This window comes from Protopterus annectens, chromosome 4.part0 (genome assembly GCF_019279795.1).
Source record: "Protopterus annectens isolate FY-2018-M chromosome 4.part0, PAN1.0, whole genome shotgun sequence".
Classification (NCBI taxonomy): domain Eukaryota; kingdom Metazoa; phylum Chordata; order Ceratodontiformes; family Protopteridae; genus Protopterus; species Protopterus annectens.
The window spans coordinates 638,011,196-638,038,403 of NC_056733.1; the positions used below are offsets into that span (position 1 = coordinate 638,011,196).

The 27,208-nt window shown below is 41.4% G+C and overlaps 1 protein-coding gene across 1 annotated transcript in view; it reads left to right on the top strand.

The window, feature by feature from the left end:
- Positions 1–27,208, top strand: part of VPS33A (VPS33A core subunit of CORVET and HOPS complexes) — a gene marked incomplete in the record, with an annotated part of 507,742 nt that overhangs the window by 455,539 nt on the left and 24,995 nt on the right. Inside the window, 1 exon segment of the mRNA XM_044068595.1 lies at positions 23,187–23,324. Within this exon segment, the coding sequence (XP_043924530.1) occupies positions 23,187–23,324 (138 nt within the window).

Genomic DNA, 27,208 nt, shown 5'->3' on the forward strand with positions numbered 1-27,208 from the left:
GCAATTCCTTTCAATGCGTCTTTGGTATAGTTCACAAAACGCTGCTGGTTATAGTAAATGTAGTTGATCCAGTCCACATTCTTATTAGGTTGAATCCAGACAAAGATGGATGTAAAACCAGCTGCTGTTTGGTTTATTGCTTTGTATTCATCAGGTACGCGTCTTGGTATGCCAATGCTATCGATGTAGACACCGTTATCGAAGGATTGCTTCGGTGCCTCTCTTTTTCTCTTACTTAACCACTTCGGCTTTATTTTAGGTTCTCTTACGAAATTGCTTGCTGGAACTGGGAAAATGTAGAATGGCAGAATTAACTTTACAAGTGCACAAGTTCCCTTTCAAGGAATCGTAAGCCTTGATCTGAGTTTGTTGTCTCCACATAACCACGATACGTCTGCTAAACTATGAGTTTGGTTCTCCAGAAATGGATTCTCATTGCCATTCACAGTAACATTGCAATAGTTCTGTCCCATATTGCCATAATTCTTCCCTGTGCCATCTCTGGAAATGCACATATACGAACCTGGATAGGAAATCGCTGCAGGCGGTTTCTCAACTTTGCTTATGACTGGAAAACGCTGGGTTTCATTTTTGCATTTATCTTCAGTTTTGTTGAAGAATAATTTTAACAGACACGTTAGGTTACCTTCATCTTGCATCAATGGGACTGTCGCTAGTTGCTGTTTACCTTCAGCGCAAGAAACACAGTTCTCACGATGTGCCTCTTGGGTACTATATCTAACCCAAGATAACCATTCATTGTGGTGTACGAATCCAGTCTCGAGTAACAATTGTTCTTCTTCTGTGAAGGCAAAATCTGCTTTACTTGTAGCATTTTTAAGGCTTTGCACTTTAAGTTGGAGGGTCCCCAAAGGATCAGTTCCAATTGAAAGAGACACTCCGATTCCATAAACACCTGAATCACTTTCTTGTGGTGACACAATGGTTATAGTAATTACTTCGGTACCTTGGAAATGCGCAATTTTTATTCTTTGTTGCCTGCTTTTATCTTTCTCTGGTATCACTGCACCACTTGTTTCCCATCCATTCACATCTGTTGACCACTAAACATTTGACCAGGACGTACAGTCTCTATTGCACAAATATTTTGCACGAGTCAAGAAATCATTATTGTTCCATTTAGAACAGTCCAAAATTCCTTCACAAAGTTTCACCTTAAACACAGTAGTAACACCTGTTTGCGCTTGCAGCACCACCATTCCTTTTTCTCTTGCAACTGTTCCTTCTCGCAAGGACATATTTACTTTCGCCACCAAAATCATCATCATGTAACAGTTCAAGTACCAGTTGAACGTGGCCATCCTCCCCAAGGACTACCTCGCGCCGTTGGTTTCTTCACTGAGTTTGAGACCAACTAACCCCTATTGGGCTAATCCCCCTTTGTAGCCAGACTTTGCGCTCAGAGGTCCGGTGGAGTTTGACCAACATCAGTGGCAGAAAGAAGAGCCTTGAGTTTTTTACAGTGGGTGATATGTATCCACAAAGTCCTCTCAGCGATCTTTACAGCCGTAGGTGTCGAGATAAGTACTTGGTATGGGCCTTCCCACCTGGGGGATGACCAATTCTTTCTCTTCACAATTCGGATCCACACCCAGTCCCCGGGTGCCACGCTTAACAAGGTTTCATTTCTGGAATCTGCAAAGGAGTCATTGGTTACAAGAGACTTGACATTTAGCAGCTTCTTCATATAATCCGCTAGATCCTCACCCTCCTCACTTTCTGCTGGCAACAATCCTTGCCACTGCGGGACGCAATATGGTCTCCCAAACAAAAGTTCAAATGGTGTAAGTCCTTTGTAGGAGGGTGAGATTCGCATATACAGGAGTGCCAAAGGAAGGCACGTAGTCCATGATCTATGTGTTTCTGCCATAAGTTTGCGGAGCTTAGTCTTCAAGGCACCGTTGTGTCTTTCCACCAGTCCAGCTGACTGGAGATGGTAAGCACAATGGTACTTGAGATCAATTTGAAACACTTGACCCAACTTCTGAACAATCTGGTTAACAAAATGAGACCCATTATCACTGTAAATGCGTCTTGGTAAACCAAATCGGGGAATTATTTCTGTAGTCAAAAGTTTTGCTACTATTTGTGCATTCGGGTGCTTTACTGAAAAAGCTTCTACCCATTTAGAAAAGGCATCAATAATGACTAAACAGAACCTTTTTCCCCTCTGAGGGTGTCAATTCAATAAAGTCCATACAGAGTGTGTGGAATGGATATGGAGGGGTAGGGAATGCCTGCTGAGACTTTTTACTCCCCCCTGAGCATGATACTTTGCACATAATAAACAAGATAAACAGAATTGCTTTGCATAAGTTGAAAACCCCTTGCACCAAAACACCTTAGACACTATTTGAATCATCGTCTACTCCTACATGGGCAGGTCCATGGCTAACCAATGCCGCATACCTAAAAAGGTTTGAGGGTAATACCATTTTGCCATCTGATGCCCTATACAACCCATCCTGTTGAGTGATACCATATTTCACCCAACGACATTTTTCTTTCTGTGTTGTCAATGTTTGTATTACTTTTAGTGTCTCTAAGTCTAAGAGGTGTCCGGGCTCTAAATCATTGTCATGTAAAAGCAAATCATTTTCTTGAGCTGCCTTTTTTGCAGCCATATCAGCAAGTGCATTTCCCCTGGAGACAGGATTTTTTCTGTTGGTATGTGCGGAACATTTACATATCGCTATCTGAAGTGGTAGTTGCACTGCATCTAATAACTGTAAAATTAAATCTCTGTGATTTATTGGTTTGCCAGTCGCAGTAACCATTCCCCTATTCTTCCATTGTTGAGCGAAAACATGTACAGTGGAGAAAGCATATTGACTATCTGTGTAAATTGTCACTTTCTTACCCTCCCCTAAGGTACAAGCTCGAGTCAAAGCCACCAACTCAGCTTCTTGTGCAGAATAAATGTTTGACAATCTCTTTGCCTCTAAAACTTCAGTTTCTGTGGTGACAGCATACCCTACTAGTGTTTTTCCTACAGTGTCTTTCTTTGCTGATCTGTCTACAAACAAAACGAGATCAGAATCTACCAACGGAATGTCCGTTAAATCTGGTCGGGGAAGCACTTTGTCATGAATGCTGTCTAAACAAACGTGTGGAGTACCTTCTTCTGGAGTCGGCAAAAGTGTCACCGGATTAAGAGTAGTACATCTTTCTATGGTCATATGAGGTTGTGTCAGCAGCACTGTCATACATGACAAATGTCGACTAGGTGATAAAAAGATTATCTTATCTTGCAAAAGTATAGTAGCAACTGAATGTGGAACCCGCAATTGTAATGGGTGGAACAAAACTAATGGTGCTGAGGCTTGTACTGCCATGGCGGCTGCCACTACGACTTGAACACAATGCGGCAATGCCCTTGCAACAGGATATAATCTGGAGGAGTAGAAAGCTATCGGTCTCTGTTTATCCCCATGTACTTGTACCAGAACCGAAGTCATATATCTTCCTTTACAATCAACCATTTGTATAAACGGCTTAGAATAGTTCGGAAAACCCAAAACAGAGGATCCTGCTATCAATTGCTTAATTCTATTAAATGCCTGTATTGCCGTATTTGTCCACTGTATATTTTTCTTAGCTGCCATGGGAGTGTCATAGATCAGTGCGGTCAATGGCCCTACTTCCTCAGCATAGTTAGGGATCCAACTTCTACAAAAATTAGTCACACCTAAAAAGGACATCATCTCCCGCTTAGTTGTAGGCATATAGGTGCCTCAAGAATTGCTTGTTTTCTTTTGTTCTCCAATTGTCTACCTGCCTGCGAAATTAAATAACCCAAATACTTTACTTGTGCTTTCCACAATTGTAATTTTTTTTTATTTACCTTATGTCCTTGCTCAGCTAAAAAACTAAGAAGGGCAAGGGTATCCTTTCTACAACTTTCCTGCGTGGGTGAGGCCAACAAAATATCATCTACATACAACAGAACCTGGCTTCCCTCTGGGGGAACAAATTGAGCCAAATTCGCAGCCATTTCTTGTGCAAATATTGTCGGACTCTCACAATAACCCTGTGGCAATCTGGTGTAGGTGTATCTTTTACCTTGATAAGTGAATGCAAACCAAAATCTACTCTCCTTATGTAGTGGTATGGAGAAAAAAGCATTGCTTATATCTATGACAGAAAAATATCTGTTCTGAGGTAGTAAATCAGTAAGTAATGTATAGGGGTCAGGGACCACCGGTGCTCTTGGGATCACAGCTGAATTAACTGCTTGTAAATCCTGAACCAACCTCCATGACCCATCCGGTTTCTTCACAGGAAACAACGGGGTATTGCAGGGTGAATCTGGGCATTCAACAATAATTCCTACCTGTTTTAGCTGCTCAATCACTGGCTTAATTCCTTCCTCCGCTTGTTTACTTAGCGGGTATTGGTGCTTACGAGGTCTAAAACCTGACTTTGGAGTTATACAAACTTCACCTGCTGTTTTCATCAGTCCCACATCCCCTTTACCTTTTGACCATAAATGTACAGTTAAGGCACTTAACGCACTATCTTCTTCTTGAGTTAGAAAGATTTGTCATGCCATTTCTGTTTTGTCATCCCTGAGGTGCATGCTTGGTTGTGCCCAAGTTACCCAATTTAATCTTTGTACCTGGATCTGTTGATCCTTCAACTGACTTTCGGACATTGTGTCCCAATTCGTTACCTTTTTCGCCAAATCTACCCAATGTATCCCCACCGCTTTAGTAATTGAAATATGTTGGCTATAACCTGAGCGATATAAATAACTCATTTCCTTGGTCAAAGTACAGGTCGCTACTGTATTACCTTGTGTATCCCAAAATATATCATTCAAAATTATCCTTGCACGTTTGTGCTTAAAGAATTCTTTTTCAGATTCTTTATCCGGTCCAGGGGCCTTTCTATAGAACATTGCACAATGTAAGTGCGCCGCAACCCGCTCCTAGATTTACTTAAAGCTAGGTTGATCAAATCTGTATCAACCCTCCCTGGGCCATTTGAAATCAAGTCCTGGCTATACCAGTAAAACAAGTCTTGTACTCCCTGTACCACCAAGCCAGCCGCTAACCTTTTCGCTTCAATGCCTTTAGGTGTGGGAATTGCTGCTATTCCAAACAAATGCATCAAATCTCTTCCCAGCAAATTAACTGGACAAACTTTCGATATAATTACCCTACACCTAACAGTTTGGTTTGTTTGCAGATCTGTGAACAATAGAGGATGAGACAGTGGTTCCTTATAGATTTTCCCGTTTGCCGCTTTCACAAGGACAAACTCATCTGTTTCGCAGTTCGGAGGCAGAACTGCTGGACCCAAAAGTGTACGCGATGCACCTGAATCACATAAAAACTCCACTTTTTGTCCCTCAACCAAAAACTCTTATCATGGGTTTTTGATCTAGATGCATAGCAATACCCAAATTTGCCAGGTTTATGACTTCACAGTCACAATCCCGCCCTTCCTTATGAGTGTTCTGACATTCATCGCAGAGAGTGTCTGCCTCATCATCATCACAATAATGAATTTGGCGCCTTCCTTTACTATCCGTATAGTCATGCGGAGCCCTTGTTCGTAAGCTGTGGGGGATGTTGCCACTCTTCACAGTCGGCAGCGAAGTGCCCACGTCTACCCCATTTAAAACATTCTCCACGTTTTAACCTTCCCTCATATTCCTCTGAATGTCCACCCAGTTTATTTAACGTGTCCCATTTTGGGCCCCCACTTTTTTTATGCCACCACGGCACCCTTGCCCCCTTTGATCCTGTACCAAGAATATACCACCATCGTCCCCTACTGCTAACACTTGTACTTTCTTTTTCTTTTTTAAATTGAAATGTCGCTCAGCATGCCATGCATATTCAAACAAAGGTTGCAGTCTACATGTTCTATGATCTACCATATGCTTAGTTATAAAACTACTTATTGGAGCCCTACAACCCTTAAGAAAAGCATTTTTCAATTGCTGTTCATACGGACTATCATTGGTCTGATCCTGCGGAATCATCATTCCACAATGGTTATTGAACACTTCTGTCAGTCTTACAATATAGTGATCTACAGATTCATCATCATTTTGAATGCACTGATTTATTACTGTCCAATCTGCTCTTGGATGCCACTTATCAGAAATTCTCTTTAACAGATCAGTGACTCGCGTGTCTAACACCCCAGAATTATGCTTTAATGTAGTGCCGTCATCTGCCTTACATGTCCAAGTACCACAAACTAAGTGCCAATCTGGACCCAGGATTTGTCGCACTACTTGTTCTACTTCTAAACCATTTAGATGATCACTTAAACGCATACCAACTATGTCCTCAGAAAACTTTTGAAAATTAACCTTGGGATGAGGAATACCATCTGTAGCTCGTTTTATGTCCTCTCTAGCCCAGGGACGATAAACTAAAATAGTTGGCTCTTGTCCAATATCCCCTGCTTGTGGGTTTGCAACTTGTATTAAGGGAAGAGCTTCTGAGTAGTCAGAAAGTTTAATGGCCCAACGTCCTTGCCCTGCTGGTCCTGACCTTAACTGCATAGGTTGGTCTACCTGTTGCAAAGCAATCTTGGGTACTACGGGAATTTGCGGGTAAATTGGAGGGGTCACAACACTTCCTTGAGCAGCCAATAACCCACCCTGCTGTACAGATCCCACATCTTCAGACTGATATTGAGGAGGTTCTGCCGGTACGGCAGCAGCAATTTCCCCATACGGTGGGGCAGTTGCCTGCCTTTGTACCACACAAACTGTATGCTCATCCTCCTTATCTAAAAATAAAGCTACTTTTCCACTTGGCACCAGTGATCCCTTTTGATTTATTTTTTCTTTTTTCCTGGCACCGTTTTTCTTTTATAGCTCGTTTATTTGCTTCTTCTAACCATTTTTGTGCTTGGGGAAATCCCAATTGTCTTTGCTTTTTAGTTCTAGTTCCTGCATCTCTTTTCAAATCTCTAACCAATTTTGCACAGGCATTCTTATTCAGTGTACCATCAAAATCATATTTCAACTTCCACTTTTTCAAAAATTTAACATTATTTTTGTTTAAACCTTTCATATACTTAGCATCAACATTTAAACAGACATCACTCTCACACTTGCAGCAACTCAAACCCATGTTTCCCCTAGATTTCTTATTTTAGGACTGTATCAAAGTTATTTTACAGGGCTTAAAATGGGGCTATCTTTAACGGGTGATCCTAACAAAATAATCTTAACAAGTAATCCTACCCACCCTTAACTAAAAATAAAACCCTTGTCGACAAGGTTAAATTAAATTAAAAGAAAATTTATTTTTCATCCTACCTGAACCAGATGAGACTCCGTTTCCCCTTTTCGTTCGGAAACCATCCCTCAGATAGGGATCAGAGAGTGTCCGGCCTCCTCTCAACGACAAATCAGTCGGTGGGCTTTCAGTCGATGGAATCTTAAGATGAGAAACCCTCACCTGCACAGGTTTTTCGGTCTCTCTGTCAGTCTGATCCGTATCTTCGTAGAGGTTTCCGGTCCGAAGGACCAAAATGTCCGAAGAAAAATTCAGACGAGTCACATCTGCCTCAGGTGATGAAAAACTTCTTTATTAGCAGCTAACCAGATTACACATCATGTTGGCCAAGATGATCTCCTCCTCTGGTCAACTTGTTTACTGACATCAACTTTTATACTGCAAGCAAAACAACTTTTTGTTACATTTCTGACCGTTGACAGTTTGCTATGGAAAACTCCTGTGGTAAACATGTTTACTACAAATCACCTCAAACCAACAGTTGGTACAGAATGTTCAAGAAGCACAAAATGTTCAGTTCAACAATGGTAGCTCAAATTTTCCAGGACACACAGCCTGCTTCAGTAAATTAACTCTTACTCGGCCGTGAGTCCTTATCCCAGGCTTCACTAAGCTATAACCAAGTCTCTTTATTCTGAAAAGCAGAAAACAAATATTATCCAGGTTCATAAGCAATGCTGCATTTTGTTCACAGATGAGGTCCATCTTTGATAGGCATATCCCAACAAATAACATGTTCACTTTGCAAGAAGAGGAAAAAGACAAATAACAGTATGTTTTTAAAACTTTTCTCTTAACAAGGTTAGTTTAAACGAAATGAATATAGCTTATAACAGGATCAAAATGTTTATTAATGATTTATTTATTGATGGTTTAACTGACATTAATCTTAATCATTATTTGTCCATGCCAGCACCCAGGATTTCCTTACTTTTTGGGGTTCCCAAGATCCACCTATGCGCCCACTTGTGGACGCCAGGCAATCCATTACCTACCCATGTGCTAAAGTAGTGGATTACATCCTTAAGAAATTTGTCAGCAAGGAGACCCAGATTTGCTGGGATTCATGGTCCTTTTTGGAACAAATTAATGCCTTGGCGTACAAAGAGGAAAATAATTTCCTAACAGTGGAAGTTTGCGATCTCTACTCTTCCATCCCCCAGGATATAGGTACAGAGTTGATACTGGAATTTATCAGGTCTATGGGGAGCTACAGAAAACGAGTTGCGTCTTATTGAGGACCTTTTGGGGATCATCTTGAAAAACAATTACATTCTGTTTAATGACAAGTTTTACCTCCAAAGGATAGGAGTGGCAATGGGGTCCCCTTGTGGAGCCAGTTTTGCGAATTTGGTAATGGCCTCTTGGGAATCAAATTATGTATTTACTAGTCAATGGATGAAAAACATTGTTTTTTATTCTAGATTCCTGGGCGATATTTTTATGATTATTGATGGTGATATGACCTTGGCTACCAATATTGTTAATTTTTTTCAACAGTTCGGTTGTGTTTCTGAGGTTTACCAAGGATTATCAGGAATCTTCAGTCCATTACTTGGATGTGGAACTTAAAAAAATATTCAGGAATCAAAATACACTGCAAATATTTATAGAAAGAGTACTTATTCAAACTCTTTTTTTTTTTTTTGCATTTCTCTAGTGCACATCCTTTAAAACAGAAAAAATCTGTTGTTAAGGGACAATTGGTTCGAGCAGCGCAGATGGTTTCTGGTGAAGTTGACTTTCAACAAGAATGTTTAAATCTTAGGAATATGTTCCTTAACAGGGGTTACCCTTCCAAATTTTTGGTTGGTATTATAAATGAAGTCCAGTTAAAAAGGTCCCAAGGTGTATACAAGCCTATTTTGAACAACTGTCCTATAAATGAATCATTTAATATAGGCACCTGAGTCCTCCCCTTACAGATGTGGTCAATGAACTAGGGGAAGGAAGGAATCATCAGAACAGGACCTTCTCAATTTCATTTGTTTTTACATACAGCCCTGAGGCTGAGCAGATTTGGTCAATAGTTAAAAAATACTGGCATCTCTTCTCAGTGGATAAGGAGATCTCTGCTAAATTGGGGGTATCTCCGACTATTACATATAGGAAGGGACAGAACCTAAAGAAGTTGATGGAAACTACCATAAAACCATCCAATAGGCACGTAGAACTGTATAGGTGTGATGCAGGCAGATATTGTATTTATATTGAAACAGGTGAAAAAGTTAGAGTAAGGAACTACAATTTTTATACTAAGGGCAAGTTTGGTTGTAATTCCAGGTCAGTGGTATACCTTGCACTGGTAAGACCGATCGTAGATTGAGTGACAGGATTTACGAGCACATCTATGCTATTGGCAAACAAAAAAATGTATAATGCTCTAGCTAGGCACTGTAAAGATAACCATGGCCATGGTTTTAAATTTAGAGTCATAACACAGGTAGCTGCACATGAGAATGTGAGGTATTTAGACAGTAACATTGTTAAGTTACACCTCGAAGAACATGAATTGAAATGGCAGTTGTTATTAAACTCCTGTGCCCCCCCCCCCCCAGGTATCAATGAAATTTATTCTTTAGCAAGTATATTAAAATTAAAAAGCTTGCTTAGGTAAAAATGTTTTAGGTAATGTCCTAGGTATTTTTACATGCTATTTGGTTGGATGGTTGGTTATTTATTTTATTTTATTGACAAAGTATTAATATGATATAATGAAGTCATGATATAATAATTTTTTATATTATGCTTTTATATACCTTGTTTTGTATAGATTATGTTTTCATAATACTGCATAGTAATTAGGTCAGGGATGGGTGTTAGTTTTATTACATATGCACATATATTTATATTTATTCTTAGCAAAAGTAATAATTTCTATTGTATCATGATGTTTGTAAAGTCTTGAAGTTTTTAGGTTCATTTTGGTCTTGTTAGCAAAACAGTGCAACTGTGAAATGTAATTTTAAATGAGTGCTGTGATCCACTTGCAGGTAATTAATCAATTAACTCTTCATGATATAGAGTGGATTTTTGCTGGGCTGACTGTTTTGTTCTTGCTCTACATCTGAAGAAGTTTGGATATTTCCCAAACGAAAAGCGCTTAATTTTATTTTGTTTTGGTATTAAAGTGAATAAGAACGGCTTTTTACATTTATTTCTTCATCGAGCTGAGTGAAGTGTTGGTGCTTGTTCACAGTGTGTTCTTTTCTTGAATTACTAAGTGTCGATAACTGTGAGGAAGTATGAAAATATATACAGACAGATATAGACATCTCTCTTTTTATGTGTGTGTGTGTATATGTATATATATATATATATATATATATATATATATATATAAAATTTATATTTATGGGTCCCTATCAAATGATAGAAAGCTCATTTGATGGAAAATCATTTGGCTGAAACCAAAACATAGAAACCTCAAAACACTGGAAACTCATTTGTCTGAAACTCAAAACACTGAAAATGCTATATGCCCTTTCCCCACGGTAGTGTGATCCTGGAGTTAGTATATATAGTTAGGGGGGGTTACTTCATACATTTTAAACCCTACACATGGATAATTATAACTAAAATGAATAACTGTTTGGAGAAAACAATATTTACATAAACTATGTGGTGGGGCTGTGCCCCCCCCCCAACTATATATATATATATATATATATATATATATATATATATATATACTAACTCCAGGATCGCACTACCATGGGGAAAAGGGCATATAGCATTTTCAGTGTTTTGAGTTTCAGTCAAATGAGTTTTCTATCTTATGGTGTCAGTGAAATAAGTTTCTATCAAATGAGCTTTCTATCATTTGATAGGGACCCATATATATATATATATATATATTTCCTCCCTATGTTTGCCTGGGTTTCCTCCAGGTGCTTCGGTTTCCTTCCTCATTCATGGGTGCCGGAACCATAGAGCCAGGGGGAGGGGGAGCCCCCTCCGCCCACTTTTACAGCTGCAAGCTCTGTCGGGAAAATTAATGAAGTGGAGTTTTCACGCTAATTTGGATTCGCGTGCAGAGAACTAACTAAACTAGCTGTTCTTGTTCTCTTGTTACTCTGTGTTACAGGAGTTATGCTGCCGCTGTTCTGTGGTGCTGCCAGAGCCAGAGTCATGCCAGTAAGGGAGTTTTGTTATTTTATTTGCAGGAGTTATGCTATGTGTGTGTGTCTGTGTGTGTGTGTGTGAGTAAAATGCCCCAGTTTAGGTATACCTGGTGGTTAATATTACTCCAGACTTTCACAGAATATTTGGCTCATACTTTTGGTCTGTTCCTCTTAAAATTTGTGTTTTTTCTGGCAAATCAGTGAGAACTGAATTCACTAAATAATGATAGCTCTTTAAGTTTCAGTCTTCCTATCTTTCAGGAAACACATGGTAACACAAAACACTTTATTTTAGCAACTTTCTAAGATTATACAAGCAATATTTAATTGGTTTTGGGCCTTTGGCCCCCAAATAAATTTTGGCTTTTTCCAGATTTCTTGTGCTGCGAAGTTGAGAGATTTAGTTAATCGTCAATTGGATTTTACAAGTATCTGAGAGCTCCAAGAGAAGAGAAGTTTAGTGCTACTTATGCTAAGTCATTTGTATTGTTAGTAGCACAATAGGCAGTATCCTTGCTTCTAATGCAGAATGCTGTGCATTCTACTCCCACAGTATGCAGATGGATCGGTGATAGTGCACTGTGTTGTACTTTAATGGGAGTGGATGCTGCAGTTCTATGAATGTCCTCCTTTGGAGGAGTTACCTAGTAACTATGAACCCATTATCTTTTGCCATCCATTCCCCATTGCAAAATTACTAGCTTATTTTTACTGTAGTGTAGGCAGTTTATTCTTCGAGGGCAACAGGCACTTTATTTGTAGATGAAACAATGAAATATAAAATTGTTTGCTAGCAGCAACCTTTTCATTAGTTACAGATCCCTTTAATGTGTAGTTATTTAGATGACTTACTTCTGCAGAGATTTTGCATATTTACTGATAGGTGGATTGTAATGACAGAAGTTTGAGTGGCCTGTTATGGTCGAAATTTTCTGAAATTGATAGTTTTGTCATTATTGGCTCATACATTTTGTTTCATTGCTTACTAGAAGACTGTTCTAAACTACAAATTTAAAACACATTCTAACAAGTGGTGGTGTATACTTTAATACAATCAGGTTACTACAATCAGGAAGGTGAGTCAAAGAACGTATACATGTATACAGGATGCAGGAGATCAAAATAGGGGAAGAGATCAGTCACCAATGGAGTCCCCCAGGATTCGGTGCTGAGACTTTTTCTGTTTGGCATATACATCTCAAAAGTAAAAGGAAATACCATACCAGTGAGCTTTGGCCAACCAAGTTTGAGATGACTGCAAGCTAGAAGCAGCTATTGAATCCCCAAATGACTTAACCATCATGCAGGAAGGTTTGTCCCGAACAATAACTGGTGCCAGAATCATGAATTAAAACTAAACTCCAAGAAATACATTATCGTATCCTTTGGGAAGTCATCTACTCCAGTGAACTGCCAAATTGACAATGCTCCTTAAGAAGTGACCCAGTTGTTTGGCATTTAGGAACTTGTGTGTACAGTGACCTAACTTTTGACCAACATGTGCCAGAGTCATAAAAAAGTCTTTCTATATTGCACAGCTTACAAACAAATTGATTGTGGCTAGATCTAGAGATGTTATTGTCCCCCTTTACAAAGCCTTCATTAGGTCAATCATTTTGTATAATGCCCACTTTGGCATGTATCTGTCCAGACCCATGCAACAATTGGAATACCCACAGAGAAACCTTACTAAAAGAATACAAGTCCTAAACAATAGGTCTTGCATGGACCACCTCAAAGATTTATCACTATACTCAGTATCCTACATAGTTCTTAAGGGGTGACATGTCTGGCATACAAGGCATCCTCCGACCTAATACAGATGGACCTGCTGAACATCAGCAAGTCAAATGGCATCAGAAATGCTCAATCCAGGTATCTAAACTGATTGTTGTGGAGAGATGGATATATATCCAGAACAGACTATCCATTCAAGTAAAACAAAGGTCATCCCTCTCCATGTTCAAATGCAACTTGGATCTAAGGATGGGTAACAGAAAAGGTATTCCAGGATTGCCCCTTGTGCCACTAATGAATAGAGGCAGTTCTAAATGCTACATCCCTTACATGGGTCCCCTCAATAGTGTGATCACATTTATTCTCACTAGGGCTAATATACAATTATCAGCCATCGGATACGTAAGACCAATCAGGAAATGTTAATTCAAGCACCAAAATGGAAACTGGCTAAGCTTAAAATGTTCTCCAAGTGAACCTATGTTGTGGTAGTAAATAGTTTTAAAAAACTGCCCTTTTTAGATCACTAAGTGCCCCTGTCACCCCCCCCCCCACAGTCTTCAACAGCTTCTGGCACCTCTGTCCTCATTCCAAAGATATGTGGTATGTGGAATGGACACACTAAATTGGCCACAGATGTTAGTGTGCATGTGGGTGTGTGGTGTGGAAGACCAACTACATCAGGACTAGCCACCTGGCGGTGTAAACCTTGACTCTGGATGATTGTCACTGTTGATGTGACAGCCTGACCGCATGTGCAAAAATGAGTGGATGGCTATGTATAGATATATACACACATGCGTATATACATAGGTAAACTCAGTTAGGAAGAATTGATGTACCAAGTAAATGGGGAAAAAATGAAATGAAAATATGAATGTGAAGTTGTTCAGTCTAGCCGTTCATTCTTTACTGATGGGTTCGGAGCCGATCCATTGGCTCTGACACGGCCGTTTGCAAAGCTCAAGGTTTACCAGTAGCTCGAGACCCAGCCCCTTATCCCATGATGCACTGCTGGAATTACTTCAGATCTAGTTTGCCGCAGCACAGATCTCAAAGGTTCCAGTATTGCTCGAGCCAAAAAAAGTGTTTTTTTGCAAATTATTTCTTCTATTTCTTGATATATATATTGTTATTATTCTATAGATAGTACTTAGAGTAGTTGTGTAGTTTTTTATAAGCTACCCTTTTCCTTACGGTGCTTGCTAAATAGCTTAGCTTAGCTTAGTGTAGTGGCCTCGTGTTTGACCTAGTCATTTCTCTAACTATTTAGATATATAGATAGTTATCTATTTAACCAGTTTTGGCCCTTGGCCATTGTTTAGTGTGTGTGTGTTTGTTTTCTAAGTATCTGGTTAATTGCTTGTTTTTTCTAGGGTTGTTACCTGAACATAGGCGTGTTTTTTTTGTATATAGCTGACTGTTTCTTGCTTATTTAGGCTTGTCTGTCTTGTATTTTAGTGTTAAGCCTAAAGCTGTTTTCTTGATATGTCTGAGGATAAAGACAAACACCCAAAGTCTGGATTCAAGAAATGCCCAGACTGTGGGCAAAAGATGTCTCTTACTGATGGGCACGTTCAGTGCATTTATTGTTTAGGTGCGGTGCAGTTGCAGTAGTCCTGCAGTATTTGCCATTCCTTTTCTACAAGGGTTCTTTTAGAGAGGAAAAGGAAGCTTGTGGATAGAGGTTTGCTGAAGCATCCTTTTGCTGAAGCTTTGATTGACCAGTATGGGGCCAGCAAGACTTCTAGATGCCTTGTAGTCTGCTGAGGATTTAGAAGATATAAAAATTCAAAAAAGTCAAAGAAAGTGGAGGATTCCGGGACATCAGCTGCACAGCTCTTGGAGCCAAGTGTCTCTTCATTTCGGAGCCAGCCCACAGTTCTGGAGCAGGTCTCTAAGAGACCTGTATCTCCACTCCTTCAATCTGCACCGTCGGTGCACTCCTCTAGGTCTTCTGTCAGCCTCTCGGATTTGGATATGGACTGATTGGTGCAGGAGCACTTATGGGCACCAGGCCTTGCTAAATTGTCAGCTCTGACCCTAGCGTCGGAACCAAAGACCACCACCCCGGATTTGACTGCTCCTCCTCTGAGCCGTACCGGATCTTCAGAGCCAGAGGGGGCTGACCTGCTTATCGTGGAGCCGAGACCTGCTCTGGTGTCATCAGTTCCATCTACTCTGATGTCCTCGGTGCCGACCGGGGACTCTAGGGGCCGATAGTCTCCTGTCGGGTCCTGGGAGGATAGTCGCACTGACTTGTCGGTGCCGAATATTTCTCTAGGGGCCTCTGCTCCTACCTCCAGCTTGGAGCCCACGGCCTTGGTGTGGGAGGGGCTGGCGTTTCCTTCAGGTCTGTCGACTCCTCCTCATCAGAGCTGTGATGCCTTTGAAGCCATGAGGAGAGCCTTGTCTCCAAAGATATCCTCGACACCAGGTCTGGCTTCTTCTTCCTCCAAAATCCCTGTGTCCACTTCTGCCTCCATCATGCAGGCCAAGCGTAGAGACCCTGAGCCTCAGGTAGCCCCACAGGGTGCCCATTGCACTTCCGAGACCTCCCCAGAGGCTCCCACTGAGGAGGAGATTGTGTAAGAGTAGACACTCGGACTACCCACAGGAGTCATTGACATCTGACACTGACTTTGATGAGTCAGAAGGGTCCCCACGATCCCCCTCTGAGGATATCTCCTTTGCAGAGATACTCAAGATCCTTAGGCAGAGGAGTGAGTGGCAGTCCAAAAGCCCTACTGAGGACGAGTCAGTTCTCCTGAAGGCTTTGAAGGCTTTCGGGTTTCAACCTTCTACCTCTTGAGTGTCTCCGCTCTTCGATGAGCTTATGCAGCTGGTCTCTCGGAGGGTATGTGAGTCACCGGAGTCCATGGAACCTGTTCCTCGGATGCCTAATAAGTTCTTTTCTGCCCCCGTAGATAAAGCCTTTTTGTCCAAGGGAGTCCATGTTGATGCCATGGTGGTGGCGGTAGCCACCAAGAAAGAAATGTCTGAGACTTCCTCATCAGTCCGTCCTCCTAACAGAGAGTCCAGGATCATGGATCAATATGGGAAACGCATGTTTAGTTCAGCGACTTTTGCACTCTGATCCCTGAACTATTTGACCCATTTCATCAGATTGCAAAGAGATCTCCTTAAGGAGTTGGGAGATACTCTTCATGGTACTGTAGCTGCAGGGGCTTCCAACAAAGTTGCCGCCTGGCTTGCTACCCAAAATTCCATTCTGAACTCGTCCATGCGGCTTATATATGCAGCCAATGGGACGAGTAGGGCAGCGGGTACAGGAATTGCTCTAAGGCATTCCTGGATGTGCTTGTGTTCCTTCGCAGAGCCCTTTACGTCTTCATTCGTCAACACCCCTTTTGATGGCTCATGTCTCTTTGGGCCCAAAGTGAAGGAAACTCTCACCAGGTGTGAGCAGGAGGGAAAGACTCTGTCTGACGTCGGAGTCCATTTTTCCACCCCTAAGCGGCCTTACCCCAAAGGTCAAAGGGAAGAGAAAATGTGGTTCCGAAAAGCCCAAGGAGCCTTTCAGGACACACATGATGAACCCCCCTCTAGGGGCAAAGGAGGGGGTAATGGAAGACGCCCCCCTCATGATAGAGGGGGTCCACAACACCAGGGTGACAGAGATCACTTCTCTGGTCAACCCTATCAGCGCTCCTGAAAGGAGGCCCGACTGTCCTGCTCTGGACGCAGTCGGGGGTCGCTTATCTTTGTACCCAGATGCCTGGCAAGATATAACAAACAACTGGGTGCAAAGTATTATTTCCGGAGGCTACTTTATATCGTTCTCCACTCCACTCACACCCCCAAGGAGAATCCCGGACGTTCCACCCAGTTACAGGGGACGAGCAACTATAGAGGTCCGCAAGTTGCTAGAAAAAAGTCAGCCAGTTCCAGCAGACCAAATAGGATCCAGAACTTACTCAAGATTCTTTTTGGTTCCAAAGAAAACAGGGGATTGGAGACCTATTTTGGACCTCAGCAGACTTGACCAATTTGTCAAGAAAGAAGTTCCGGATGGTCACGCTACAGTCTATACTTCCCTTTTTAGGGAGAGACCATTGGATGTGCTCGATAGATCTCAAGGATGCGTACTACCACATAAAAATGGTTATGCCATCCAGAGATCATCTGCATTTCCGGCTGGGAGCCAATCATTATCATTTTCGAGCCCTGCCCTTTGGTCTCACTACAGCCCCCAGAGTGTTCACCAAATGCATGGTAGTGGTCACGGCTCACCTGAGGCGTCTAGGATTCCAAGTGTTTCTGTACCTAGACGATTGGCTGCTTACCTCCACCACCAGGCATCAACTGATTCAGGCATCAACTGATTCAGGCAAGGGAATACACTCTGACACTCTGCAATCAGTTAGGCATTACAATCAACTCAGAAATGTCTGCCTTGTTGTCATCGCAGCATATCGTCTTTATAGGGGCAGAGTTATATCCTTCAACCACCACTCTACGACTACCAATCGAGAGGGTCTTTCTTCTTTGTCAGCATGTCAGCTCACTGGTATCAAAAGACAGCACCAGCTGCAGAAGTTTTAAAAGTATTGGGTTTGATGGCTGCAGCGATCTTGGCCATACCATTAGCAAGGATGCATATGCGGATTCTTCAATGGCTGCTGTTCACTCAATGGTCTTATCAGGAACTTTCAATGAATCACATGATTTTAATTACGAACTCTTGCAAGAGAGATAGTGGTGGTTGACGTCTTTTCATGTAACCATAGGACGCCACTTTGTACTACCCCCTCCAGTAGCCACTGTGGCCACGGACGCTTTCCTGATAGGGTGGAGGGGGCATTTTCAGGGAAAGACTGCCCAAAGCACATGGATGGATCAAGAGTCACATCTGCATATCAATGTTCTGGAGATGAGAGCAGTACTTCTGGTGTTGCAGTACTTCCAGGACTCTCTTCCTTTAGGGACGATTGCGATTCAGAAAGACAGTATGTCAGTAGTCTGGTACTTGAACAAGCAAGGCAGGACCAAGTCTTACCCCCTTTGCTGGGAAGCCATCAGAGTTTGGCAGTGGGCTGTCTCCTCCCAGCGCTTTCTGTTGGCAATGCACATCCTGGGGAGATCCAACGTGATAGCAGACAAACTGAGCAGGGCAATCTTGTTGCCGCACGAGTGGTCCCTCAAGCAAGAGATTGCGGACAGGATTTTCCACAAATGGGGCCAGCCTTGCTGCAATCTTTTTGCCAGTCACATCAACACGAAATGTAGAAGCTACTTTGCCCTGATTCCCCTAATGGGAGAACCCCTGAGAGACGCACTCGTACACGATTGGCCCCCAGGTCTCCTCTATGCATTTTCTCCAATCCCGCTAATACCCAGACTTCTGCAGAAAGCAGAGTTGATGGGAAGGACCATCATTCTTATAGCCCCTCATTAGCCTCTGCAGATTTGGTTCCCATTTCTTCATCATCATCTCTTGGAGGATCCATGGATTCTAGACCCAGTTCCGGAGCTTCTGTCACATCTGTCGGGGCCCTCCATCCCTCCTTGCAGTCACTGAAGCTAACAGCTTGTCTGCTCCAGTTCCCCTCATAGCCAGGCTTCATAACCTTTCGAATGAGACAAGGCAGATCCTCTTGTCTTTCCATAAGCCATCCACCAGAAGATTATATGTTAGTAAGTGGAAGAGATTCTCCGTATGGGCCACTGAGCAGAACATTGATCCTTATCAAGCCCCCTTGACTTCCATATTAGAATTCTTGACTATGATCTTTAATAAAAGAGCTGCAGCCATAAAAGTTCGGGTTCAATTGGCTGCTATATCTAACTTTCATCTCAGAGTTGACAGGCTAAATATTATATCCCACAAGTTGTTCAAGGCCTTTCTCAAAGGAACCTTTCACATGAGGCCTCCAGTGAAAACTCCTTATTCTCCCTGGAATCTAAACTTTATGCTGACTCGTATAATGCTTCCCCCATTTGAACCAGCATCATCTTGTGATCTCAAATTTTTATCATGGAAAACTATATTTCTGGTGGCTATTACTTCTGCCCGCAGAGTGTCAAAACTTCAAGCCTTATCTATCAGCCCTCCTTATTTGTTTTTTCATGCTGATAGAGTATCTCTTAGGACAAACCCCTCCCTTTTGCCCAAAGTTTGTTCGGAATCTAATATCAACCAAATCATTGAGTTGCCAGTCTTTTTCCCTAACCATTCCAATAAACTTGAGTATATGCTGCACAAACTTGACATTCACAGACAGCTCCGATATTATTTGTACAGAACAAAAGATGTTAGAAAATCAGACCAGCTCTTTGTGTCTTACTCTGAAGCCAGAAAAGGTAGACCAGTGGCTAAAACAACACTTTCAAAATGGCTTTCTGATTGTATCACCTTTGTTTATTCAGCTGCTAATATGCCCTTACTACACAAGATTAAAGCTCATTCTACCAGAACAGTTTCTACATCTTCTGCATTCCAAGCCAAATTGCCCCTTGATAACATTTGTGCTGCAGCCACTTGGTCTAAACTTCATACTTTTATCATTCATTACAGAGTTGAAAAGGCCTCCAGGAACAGGGCTTTTTTTGGGTCTACAGTCCTGAAGAATGTACTCCCGTGAGCCACCCAAGATTGAGGGTGCTAGGGATGCTAGCCATCGGTATAGAATGAACGGCAAGATTGAACAACTTCACATTAAGAAGTTATGTACTCACCATAACGTTCCATGTGAGTTGTTCAAGCTCACCTTCATCCCCCACCTGGCTTATAGTTGACCTAGAGACTGGTCTCATCCTGGTTACTCAGTTCTTCTTCCTCTCTATGGGAAGGTAGTTCTCTTACATGGATATAGTACACGCAGCAAACAAGATCTGAGGTAATTCCAGCAGTGCATCATGGGATAAGGGGCTGGGTCTCGAGCTACTGGTAAACCTTGAGCTTTGCAAACGGCCGTGTTGGAGCCGATGAATTGTCTCCAAACCCATCCGTAAAGAATGAAGGTGAGATGGAACAACTCACATGGAACGTTATGGTGAGTACATAACTTCTCATTAATAATTATACTGAACCATTGAAAAAGTTATGAAAGAAAATACATCAAGGATAGATGGAAAGAGTTTGAAAATATTTGAGTGTGCATGTGTCTTGTGAACATTAATGCTGAGTAAATTACCAATTAAAAAAGTTCAAGTGAAATATAAAAGACTAGGGGAAACATTATATATCATATATAGAGTTGAACACATAATGGAACATCCTTTATTGGAATGTAATACGTTGAAGGGGTTTAGGCAACAGTTTAAGCAGAATTGTAGATATAACTTTTGAAATATATAGGAGAGTGGTGATGTTTAGTATATGATATTGAGAATAAGAGAATTTTGTGAGGAAAGGTGGTAAAATTGTTTGTATATGTGCAACACATACGGAAATGTAGATGTGAATAATTCCTTTATACAAATTTTCACCATCTCCTATCTTATTGCAGTAAGAATAAAAGCGTTTGGCAAAAAGGGAGAGTGGTTAGATAAAAGGCAAAATGAATGAAAATAAGACAGTGTGTATATACATTTTGGAAAATGTATAAAATGAATTATGTGTAAAATATGTATTTTAGTAAAACTTTCTTAAAACTTTCGGTAAGTACTGTGGGACCTTTTACATCCACCTCCAGTACCACCAACTCAGGCAGGTAGAACTTCAGCTTAATGACTTATCCGAGAGATAGCACACTCAGGGAGTGCAGCACCTTCTCTCTTATATTGCAGTGCAGTATCAATTTTGGAAAATTAATCAAAGCACCTGGTGCAGGAATAGAACCTACAGTCTTCTGATCTTCATTCAATGTCATCATTGAAAATTTGGTTATACAAAGTTAAATAGATTTTTTTTGGTTCTCATAAGTCTAATTTTCTGTTCTTTGGAGATGGCTTATTGTCATACTATACTATTTCGGTATATTTTCCATCCGTATAGTATTTGTTACTGATAGGCTCCCATTTTCATTTTGTATTATGCATTGCATCTTGTTTAATCATTTCTTCTGATACGTCTTGCTTTAAACACAAATGCCATATTTAGTAGGAGGCACATAATTCCATGTGCTGTCCTTTGTGAATAAGGCATTACCTTACAAAATAACTGACAAATGGATCTACCTTCAAGACACCCCTTGGACTGTCCAACATTAAATGGCAGTCTTTTGTAAGTGGAGCTCTTTAATGTCTTGCAAATGGGTGTATGACTCAACACAGCCATTTGTAATTGCAAGTCCAGCCAGTGCAGTGCCTTATTTGGCTTATGCTAGAATATGCTGATTCAAGACTACTGTAATAGTAGTGAACAAGTTTACCCTTTAGTGCACCAAGAGCATTCCAGGGTCACTTGTTGAAATGAGCAGCAGCAGTGGACAGAGAGGCATGTTGTACATCCCAAAATTCATTACCATTTTAAAGCAAATATCACAAATGTTCCTCCCAAGTGTGAACAAGTCTAAAAGCTGCATTTGGTGAGGATGAGCAGTGCAAGTCATGTTCCAATAGTTATGTTTCCATACGTTTCTGGAAGGTAAACATTTCTCCAGTCTATCATATCTGAATTTCACCACCTATTTTTTTTTTTTTTTTTTGTAAAACTAATCTGAGAAGTACAAATTGAGGCACTTTCAGTGTGCTGCACTGGGTTGTGTAACAAGATAATTTCCTTTATTGCTCCCACTAGAGGAAGTGCCACTCATCAATCACTGCATTTAGCTTCATAGTGCCACTGAGCACCATCAAAACCATCTGACAGTTCTGTGGTCATTCTTTTGGGTTGTCCCAACCATTTTGAAATTATCTTATTGGTTACAGTATTTAGTCTGTGAACTTTTCCAATGCAGTGTCATATCCTCTCACAGCATTTCCATTTGAAAAAAAAAAAGTTGAGCTTTGCAATGGACCATAAACTTTATGTACTGTGTTCTTTAGAATGATGCTAAGTTTCTGAAACTGCTTCATTAGCCAAACTGCTTGCATAATATATTTTGGTAATGCTCTGGCATTCACATATGTCATCCTGGAGGACTTGCCTATTCACATCAACAGTTGCTATACAGGCAGATGAATCTACCCAAGTGTTCTAGCCAGAATTCTCCTAAACAGTGTAACAGTTACCCCAGGTCTACTTTGCTTTGAACAGAAATGGAATCTCTTAAGTAGATAGGTAAATGTTAGTTTCTGAGTAGGTAGAGAGTTTTCAGTACATTAACTTCCTCCCCTCATCCTGTATTGTGGCTCTACATTTTTTCTGTGACTCGTGGCCACATCTTGTAAGGGCATACAGGAAATTTGTAATTGCCTGAGGATGTGGAAAATTATCATGTTGTAATTAGCTATTTGTTTTATAATTGATTTATTGTTTTAAAACCAAATAAAAAATGATAATGTCTTAAGAAGGTAGGGCTTGTGAAGTAGGAAGAAATTGTCTTTAAATAGTATTTTCAGCTACTTTGTGGTAATACTGTGCCTAGCCTGTCTCACCGCTTGTTTCAGGACTGCAATAATGGAGTTGTTCTTTCATTCTGGTTTAAGACAAATCTTTTAAAACAACCCACGGGGGGTAAATAATTGAATGTTGTATGTGCAAGAGTCTCCTGTCTGATTTCGTGTTTTTTCTTTATCGCAGTGTATCTGGACAGGGTATAACATTTTCTTCAGGTAGTGACACTGTGATAAAGGCAAAGTTGATGGAGAATTGTGAACAATTGGACATGGTCCTCGGTGCCTTACATGCAGTGACAAATGTCTCCTGGGTGTCTAATGTTATAATGAAATTGTGATTGTACTGTTTTATGTTTTGTGCTAAGAATACTTATCTACTTCTCTAGAGCAAAGTTAATAAGAGGGCATCTGTTGTAGTTGCTAACTTAGCTTTTTTGTAATACATTAAGACCATTGTGGAAGAGAAATGTTCAGGTGCAGACTGTTTAGCGAAGGCAATGTGCATGTTTTGTTTCTTCCTTTTGCCTTTGACCTGAGGACTGTCAAATTAAATGACGCTTTCTCTCCTTAGACATATGGATATGAACATATATTAACTTTAAGCAACCTGGAAAAAGCTGGCCTTTTAAAACTACAGACTGCCAGTAGAAATAACTACCCAACTATAAGGAAAACGCTACGTCTTTGGATGGATGACATTAATGAACAGGTAAATTGTTTGAGTAATTAAAAGCTTTGCACATGAAACACTATTTTAAGCTAGATTCACAGTATATATTTCTACAGCATGACAAGAAAAGAATGGGTATAGCTTCTTTCTGGATATAATCCCATTTATTTTTTCAGCATAGTGTGATTTGAGTAAATTTTGGCAATATATAAACCATGGGAAGATTTTGTTGATGAGGGTTCATTGAGTGGGGAATGGGGGTATAGGAAAATGATTGCCTTCTTTGCAGAATTCTGTTTAAATGTGCATCACTGGGGTTTATGACTGGACAGAAGGTGGTATAGGTATGGGATTAAGTACTTGCTCAGATAGAGAATTAGGAGAAGAAAATGTTAGAACTGAAGCCCAGCAAAAGTGGAATGTGTTCGGACTGGATAAAGGAGAAGGTGTTTAAATCAGTAATAGATGCAGAGACAGAGACAGAGAGAGAGAGAGAACCAGCTCTTCTGATTTTTTAGGGATTTAGTCCAGACTAGAAAGATGGAAAGAGAAGCATGTAGAAAATGAGAAGGGGTAGTGTCTGAAGGGAGAGTATATCTGCTAGTATAAAAAGTATGGGTGGTTCTTGTGGGATAAGTCATGAAAGAGGCAATACCAGTAGGAGAAAAGGGTGTAGAGGGGATCCTTGGGTACATAAATGACAGATTGGTTGCATGTTTTATTGTGACATTCTGTTAGTTAATGTTGTAGGTGCCTAATAGTTAATCAGGTGCCGTTTTATTCATAGGTTCATAGGTAGGTACTAGACTATCGGCCCAAGAGCCTAAGTAAGCCTAGCCAACAAGGTTCCCTGGCTTACACCACCCAAGAAAGTTAATTTCCTGTGCCCCTGTCGAGCAGAGCCACAGAAGTGATCCCCGGGGTGTATTTCCTATTTCTTATCCACTCATCAAGATTTTTCTTGAAGAGTGCTAATGAGGAACTTTGCTTGACATAGCTGGGTAGCTTGTTGCAGAGTATAAGAAGTCTCTGGGACAGGAATCTATCCCTCCAGCATGTCCTGTTTATTGTGGTGACAAGGTTTAGGTCCTTAGAGTATGTAGCTCGGAGGGATTGGGATTTCTTTAGGTCTAGCATGTCCAACAGCTCTGGGTTTAACATGGCTTTGTATGTTAGGCAGAGATCTTCTCGGAGTAGGCGATATGCTACAGAGTAAAACTGGAGTTTATTGAGAGACGGTCATTGTAGGGCATCTGTTGAGGCCAGTAATCCTCTTTGTGAGGTACTTTTGTGGCCTTTCCAGCTGCTGCAGATGTCTTGTGAGGTGCATTTCAAAGGGGGAATTGTACTCTATAATGGGTCTAATGAGTGCTGAGTAGTGGGGAACAATGACCTATTTTTTTCTTGGATGAGAACCCATTTGTGATGAGGTGTGGAACATAGAAGGATTTCCTGACTACTGTGGCAATGTGATTATCAAAGGAGAGACTAATGCCCACCTGGGTCCCAAGGTCTCACACATTCGGCATTAAGTAGACTGCCATTTATGTGGTAGTTCGTGGGTACAGAGTTTTTACCAAAGGGGATGTTAGTGCACTTTTTGGCATTGAGCTTGAGGCCATGCCTCTGACACCAGGCATCTGTCTCAGTGAGGCCCTTCTGTAGGATGCCCACATCATTTGGGGACTCGACTATGGCTCCTAGTTTGCAGTCATCTGTGAACTTTGTTAGCCAGAGGCCTTCTGTGTTAGCCTGTACTTCAGAGAAGTAGATACCAAACAAGAGAGGTCCCAGAACTGACCCTGTGGTACTCCACTTGTCACTGGTTTGAAGTTAGATTTGGAGTCTGCAACTTTTACAGTGTGGGTTCTGTCAGTGAGCCAGTTGGCAACCCATCTTGTGACGTAGGGATTTATACCTAGTTTAGTGAGTTTAGCTATAATTCCAGAATGGGGGAATTGTGTCGAAAGCCTTGGCGAGGTCAAGATAGGCTGTGTGAACCACCTTACCCTCGTCTACGCCTTTGGTGACTGCCTCAAAGAAGTCGATCAGGTTCAAAAGGCATGATCTGCCTTTCACAAACCCGAACTGGGTGGAGTCCAGAGTTTGGAGGTTACCAATGTCTTTGTTTATGAGTTCCATGATGATATGTTCCATGGCCTTGCAGACCAGGCTCGTCAGGCTAATAGGGGTTCCCAGGATCAGTGGTGGCTCCCCCTTTGTGGAGTGGAATAACTGTTGCTGTGCGCCATTCAATGGGCACAAAGTCTGACATGAGACTATGATTGAAGATGGTGCTTAGGTGGGGAGCCAGTTCGTTCTGAAGTTCGTGTAAAACGCAGCCTGGGATGTTGTCAGGTCTCATGGATGCTGTGTTTTTGGTTTTAGAGCATGCAGCTTTTACCTGCATAGATGTGATTACAGGAACTCTGCATTCTTCCTGTATAGATATGGGCCCTTTAGGGGGTGAGAGGGGGTTAAAGTTTGCACTGAACTTATCTGCCAGGATGTTGGCAATGTCAGTTGGTTCTGTAATTTTCATGCCGTTGTGCTGTAACTCAGAGCAGATCTGGGTGATGCCATTGAGATTCTTGACATAGCTATAGAATGCTTTGTGGTTGCCCTTAGAATCAGTGGTGATTTTGTTTTTGTAGCTAGCTTTGGAGGATCTTATAAGGGATCTCAGCTTCTTACTGAGGCTGACCAGGGAGCTCCTCCACTCATGGGATTTTACTCTCTTTTGCAACAGTTTCTTCCTTCTGTTAGAGTTTGTTTATGACAGGGGACCACCAGATTGGCCTCCTTTTTTTGGAGGATAGCGTCTTGGTTCTGTTTGGGATAGCATGATCTATGCACTGTTTTAAGTGCTTATAGAGTGCATTTGTGTAGGATTCAGCAGTTGTAACTGTATTGTCCATCTGCATGGGAGTCATGAAGTTTGTCACTTCTGTCTTAAGAAGCATGAAGTTGGGTTTGGAGGAATATTTTACTGTGGTTTCCTTAATGGTGTGTGGAGGCGGGATGTGGATATCTAGGGTGATTAGCTTATGGTCGGATTTGAACAACGAGGAGTTGACTTCAGGTGTGGAACACCAGTCACTCATGTTGGTAATGACTAGGTCTAAGATGTTGTTGCCACTGGTGGGGGGGTATGGATAAGTTGATCCAGGGACTGAAATTTATGAATTCCAGAAAGCGTTGAGTGAAGGAGTTGGTACATGAGTAGTTTTCCCAGTTAATAGTGGGGTAGTTGAAATCGCCCATTATTAGGGTTTTTGGTTGAACCCTAATATTTTCCAGTATATCAAGAAAAGAGGAGTGGGAATCCTGAGGCATGGTGGGTGATCTGTAGCAAGCTACAATTTGGATTGCAGTTTTGCCCAGAGTTAGTTGCACTTGGATAACCTCGGATGCATTATGCTACGCAACTAACCTGGAGGTGTGGATATCCTTAATGAATATGGACACACTTCCACCTTTGGTGTTCTGGTCTAGGTTAGGTGGTCGAAAAGTGTGGTATGAGTTATAGCCTGGTAATGCTGGGGTGCTCTCTAGAACCTTGAACCAAGTCTCAGTCACTGCACAGATATCAATGTTCTCCATTTTAAGGGGTGCCTCAAGTTAGTGCATTTTGAAATTTAGACTTCTACCATTGAGTAGCATTACCCTCAGTTTTTGCTTGCCTGTTACGGTGGGGAATTTGTCATTTGAACCTTGCCTAAAAAAGGCACTAAAGGGGCGGCAAGACTCTTGGCCAGTATCCAGAATCCCTGGGGCGACAGGTGCAGGCCATCTCTGGCAAAGCATCATGGTCTGTAGACCGTGTCGTCCCAGGCAGACAGATACTGGATCCCCTTTGAATAACACCAGAAGCTTAGCCAATTGAAGTCAATCATTTTGCCATTGTGCTGCCGTATCATTCT